The sequence below is a fragment of the Daucus carota genome, chromosome 3 (assembly GCF_001625215.2).
Source record: "Daucus carota subsp. sativus chromosome 3, DH1 v3.0, whole genome shotgun sequence".
NCBI classification, from domain to species: Eukaryota; Viridiplantae; Streptophyta; class Magnoliopsida; order Apiales; family Apiaceae; genus Daucus; species Daucus carota.
Genome location: NC_030383.2, coordinates 43,215,088 through 43,220,545, shown reverse-complemented (window position 1 = coordinate 43,220,545; position 5,458 = coordinate 43,215,088). Strand labels below are relative to the sequence as shown.

The 5,458-nt window shown below is 45.4% G+C and overlaps 1 protein-coding gene across 1 annotated transcript; it reads left to right on the top strand.

Moving 5' to 3' along the window:
* The first annotated feature begins 486 nt into the window (after positions 1 to 486).
* On the top strand, positions 487 to 5,106 carry LOC108212510 (uncharacterized). The gene has a single exon (XM_064090069.1). The coding sequence runs from the start codon at positions 487 to 489 to the stop codon at positions 5,104 to 5,106; it is 4,620 nt and encodes a 1,539-aa protein (XP_063946139.1).
* Positions 5,107 to 5,458: the final 352 nt, after the last annotated feature.

Here is a 5,458-nt window from a genome sequence, read left to right as displayed (position 1 = left end):
CTTGCGGCCACATTCAGAGACAGTGCCTACCAATGGTTCCGGAAATTGGAACCAGCATCCATCACTTCTTGGACAAGCATGCAGACTATGTTCTTGACTCAGTTCCAAGCAACCATCAAATACGCTCCACCAGTCACCACTCTGGCAAATATCAAACAAAAGGAAGGAGAGACTCTTCATGCCTACTTCAAACGTTTCAATGCAGAGTCATCCAACGTTCGAGGGGCAACTGATGAGACACTGAAGAGCTTCTTGGTGGCTGGGCTTCGAGTGGGAACTGATTTTTGGAAGCACTTGCAAGGCAATGATCCCAAGTCTCTGGCAGATTTATATGCAAGGGCTGAGGCATACAAAAATGTTGAACAGTCATTGGCTGAGAGTCGAAAGAATGAGAGAAGCCCGGGTAAGGCCCGACAAAAGAGAAGGGACCGGTCCCCAAGTCCAGAATAAAGGGGGAGGCGACGAAGCCCCAACCGGGTCAACACCATGTATAGAAGGAACTATACACCTCCTCGAGATCATGAAGAAAGGGAAGATCGCTGGACACCACTTGCCGCGCCAATCGATCACATCTTCGAAGTTAATCGTGACACGGGACTCTTCCGCAGGCCAGCTCCACTAAATTCTTGGCAAGCCAAGAATAAGGATAAGTACTGCGAATACCACGAATCAACCGGGCATGATACCCATGAATGTAGACAACTGAAAGAAGAGATTGAGTTGCTAATCAAAGAAGGCCAGCTTAATGAATGGATAGTACGAGAAGCCCGGTCCCGACGAGATATTCGAGCCAAGGACAGAAGGGGGCTTGGCTATACTGGCGATCAAGAGAGGGGAAAGCAAGAGGACATCCAGTTCGTTAAGGAGGGAAGCATCCATGTCATCTTTGGAGGACCACATTTGGCCGGTGAGGGGACCGGGGCTATGGAGAGATATGCAAAGGAAGCGAAAGGTAGGCCCCTAACTAATATACATAATTTGTCATCTAGACCGCCTAAGGTCTTTAGAGGCGAAGCCATTGACATTACCTTTTCAGGAGAAGATGCCAGATGGGTTCACCACCCACACAATGATGCCCTGGTCATCGCCCTTCGTATTGGTCCAATGAATGTTCATCGTGTGCTCATTGATAACGGAAGCTCTGTCAACATTCTTTATTATGGCACCTACCAGAAGCTTGGCCTCCCTGATAAGGATATGAAAGTTGAGGATGTCTATATCTATGGATTTGGTGGAGAGGCTGTAAAGGTAAAGGGGACCATCCGGCTCCCAGTAACTCTAGGAGAAGGGACATGCTCAGTCACTCAGGTTATGGATTTTATGATTGTGGATCACGACTCATCACACAATGCCATTATTGGGCGACCGTTACTGAAAGAAATGAGAGTGGTCACATCAATATATCATTTGTCTATGAAATTCCCAACACCTGGAGGAATAGGAGTTGTGAGGGGGTGCCAATATGACTCCAGAGAGTGTTACCTGCAATCTCTTAAAGGTTTCAAGAAGAGTAGATCACTGAAAGAACCCCTTGTTGCTAACACTGGTGGGGAGGTCAATATGACTTACTTCGTCCAATTTCCTGATGAAGGAGATAATCTCGAACAATCAAAAGGGAAAGAACCGATGGAAGTAGATTCAGATGCAGAGCTTAAGCCCTGCTCTATATGGGAAAAAGGGGAGACATCTGGAACCAAAGAAGAGTCTGATCTAGACCCAAGGCTGCCCCTAGAGTCAACCAAGACCGGTCCAGCTGAGGATACTGTTGAAATCCAGGTTGGGGAAGCCGGAGAGGCCAAAATATTAAAGATAGGGTCTAAGTTGAAAGGAGAGTTGAAGGCAAGCCTTATCCGTTTCTTGAGAAGCAACTTGGATGTTTTTGCTTGGTGTCATGCCGATATGGTAGGAATCGATCCAGAAGTAATGAGCCACCATCTAAACATCGACCCTACCAAGAAAGGGATGAGACAGAAGAGAAGGCCTGTTAGTGGAGAAAGGGCCCAAGCACTAAAGGAAGAGGTTGACCGGTTGTTGGGTGCTAAGCTGATCAAGGAGTCGTTCTATCCTACATGGCTGGCTAACCCGGTCCTTGTCAAGAAACCTAATGGGAAGTGGAGAACCTGTGTTGACTTCACAGATCTAAACAAAGCATGCCCAAAGGATAGTTTCCCACTCCCAAGGATAGACCAGTTGGTGGATGCCACAGCTGGACATGTCTTGCTGAGTTTCATGGATGCCTATTCAGGATACAATCAGATCCCCATGCATGAGCCAGATCAGGAACATACCTCATTTATAACAGATAGGGGGTTATATTGCTATATAGGAATGCCATTCGGGCTAATCAATGCTGGCGCAACTTACCAACGCCTTGTGAACATGATGTTTAAAGACCAAATTGGTAAGACTATGGAGGTTTATGTAGATGACATGCTGGTCAAGTCCAAGGAGGCGCAAGATCACATTCGGCACTTGTCTGAAATGTTTGACATACTTAGAAAGTATCGAATGAAGTTGAATCCCCAGAAGTGTGTATTTGGAGTTGAGTCTGGTAAATTCTTGGGATTCATGGTAAATCATCGAGGGATCGAAGCTAATCCTGCAAAAATCAAGGCATTACTTGATATGAAGTCTCCTCAGAATGTGAGGCAGGTTCAGAGCCTTACGGGAAGGATAGCGGCATTAAATAGATTTGTGTCTAAGTCCTCAGACAGATGCAAGGAATTCTTTAAGGCTATCAAGGAGGCTGGGAAAACATTTGTATGGACGGGTGAATGTGAAGAGGCCTTCCAAAAGATAAAGGAACAATTGGGAAAGCCACCTCTCTTGGCCAAGCCTATAGAACGGGAAACATTGATCTTATACCTGGCTGTTTCAAGATACTCGGTCAGCGCCGTTCTTGTAAAGGAGGAGAAGGATGTCCAATTCCCGGTGTATTATGTTAGTAAAAGGCTATTGGATGCTGAGACAAGATACACTAGCATGGAAAAGTTGGTATACTCTTTGATCTTAGCAGCAAGGAAACTTCGTCCATACTTTCAGGCACATAAGATTGATGTAAGAACTTCATACCCTCTCCGTCAGATTATGCATAAGCCAGAAGCAACGGGAAGATTGATGAAATGGGCAGTAGAGCTAGGACAGTTTGATTTGGAGTATAAGCCTAGGGCTACTGTCAAGGGTCAAGCTCTGGCTGATTTCTTGCTAGAATTTGAAGATGATAACCAAGAATGGGCAATAGTGCCATATAGTCCCAACATTGAGCCTATTGACGGACTTTTGGTAGAGGATGATGCATGGTGGAATTTGCATGTCGATGGAGCTGTCAACTCGGATGGAGCTGGTGTAGGGATAGTTTTGGTTAGTCCCGGGGGGTGTCGATTGTTAAGTGCCATCCACCTAGGGTTCCCTGCAACCAATAATGATGCAGAATATGAAGCTTTGATCAATGGTTTAGCCCTAGCAGTGGAAATGAAGGCTAGGAACCTTATTGTGTACAGTGATTCGATGTTGGTGGTCCACCAGGTAAATGGGGGGTTCTTAGCTCGAGGTTGGAGGACGAATTTATACATGACCCATACACAAGAGTTGATGAAGAGGTTCAAAGCGGTACACTTGGAAAAGGTTCCTCGCAAGAAAAATGAAGGTGCTGATGCATTGGCCAAGGCCAGTTCTAGAAGGGACACCAAGTTATTAGGAACTATCCAATTCTGTGTTCAGGAGAAGCCAAGTGTGTTAGAAGCACAGAAGGTCACCCGGTTCAGAGGAGATCTGATGGAGGTAGAGGATGAAGTTGTGGATACTTGGATGACCCCTATACTTAAGTTCATCCAAGAGGGTCAACTCCCGGAAAGTGTAAAGGAAGCCAGAAATCTCAGATACAAAGCAGCGAGATTTGTAATATATGATGGTGTTTTGTACAAGAGAGGGTTCAACCAGCCACTGCTGAAGTGCATTGCAGGAGCAGAGTGCAATTATATCTTAAGGGAGGTGCACGAAGGAATATGCGGCAATCACTCGGGGGGTAGTTCACTTGCACTGAAGATCCTTAGGCAAGGATACTACTGGCCAACTATGAGGAGTGAAGCAAGCAAGTTCGTGCAAGCGTGTGACAAGTGCCAGCGATTTGCCACATATTCATCTCGTCCCGCAGCAAGTCTGACTCCGTTACTCAGTCCATGGCCATTCGCTTTGTGGGGGATAGATCTCATTGGAGAGCTTCCAAAAGCCAAAGGAGGAGTCAGGTATGCAGTAGTGGCAGTAGATTACTTTACAAAATGGGCCGAGGCCGCACCTCTAGCAACCATTACTGCTAAGAAGATAACAAGTTTTGTATTCAATTCAATCGTGTGCAGATTTGGTATCCCATACAAACTAATATCTGATAACGGGAAACAATTTGATAGCAGAGAACTGAAGAAGTTATGTGATGATTTGAATATAAGGAGAAACTTTGCAGCTGTGTACCATCCACAAAGTAATGGACAGACTGAGGCAATCAACAAAATCATCAAACACACGCTGAAGGCCAAGTTAGAAGAGAAGAAAGGTGATTGGCCGGATGAGCTTCCAATGGTGATGTGGTCATACAACACCACGCCAAGGACAACCACTGGGGAGTCGCCGTTCATGTTGACCTATGGCTGTGAAGCAATGGTTCCAGTAGAGGTCGGAGCAGGTTCCTTCAGGAGAGACCACTTCCAGGAAGAGGCCAATACTATCAACCAGAGGCTACATCTTGATATGCTGGAAGAAGTCATGAGGGAGTCGCAAGTTAGGTTGGCAGCATATCAACAAAGGATAGCCCGGTTCTACAACAGTCGAGTCAAGCCCAGACCATTCAAGGTGGGGGACTTGGTGTTGCGCAGGATGATGCCAGGAATGAAAGTACCAGGCCATGGAGTGTTTGGGGCAAATTGGGAAGGACCCTACCGCATTCGAGCTGAGATTTTTGGAGGTGCGTATTACTTGGAGGATATGCAGGGAGAGCCCATCTCTAAGGCATGGAATGCTGAGCACTTAAAGAAATACTATCAATTGAAGCAACCTGTAATTGTTGGGTACAATAGAAGATGGAATGCTTGTGATAATCCCTTGGTGAAATGATAATACTAGTATAGTTTGCTTGATTCTGCCATTTCCAAACATACGGCGCGCCCAATCTTAAGGCGCGCCCCATTATTATCTACTGGGTCCCATATTATTTTCAAAAGGAAGAGATTAAAAGACAAGACAAGTCAACAGGAAAATTGATACTTAAAACATCAGGCAAGGCACGTTTTGTCTGATACAAAAACGTCAAGACTGGGCGCGCCACATTTCTACTTGTAAATATTTAATAACCCAGCATGATAGAGTAGAATTTCATATATATGGTGAATACAAGGAAGAAAAACAGGTAAGCAATATCATAAAACAAAAGTGCTTAACAAAAGCAGTTAATAATTAAAGTACGGGG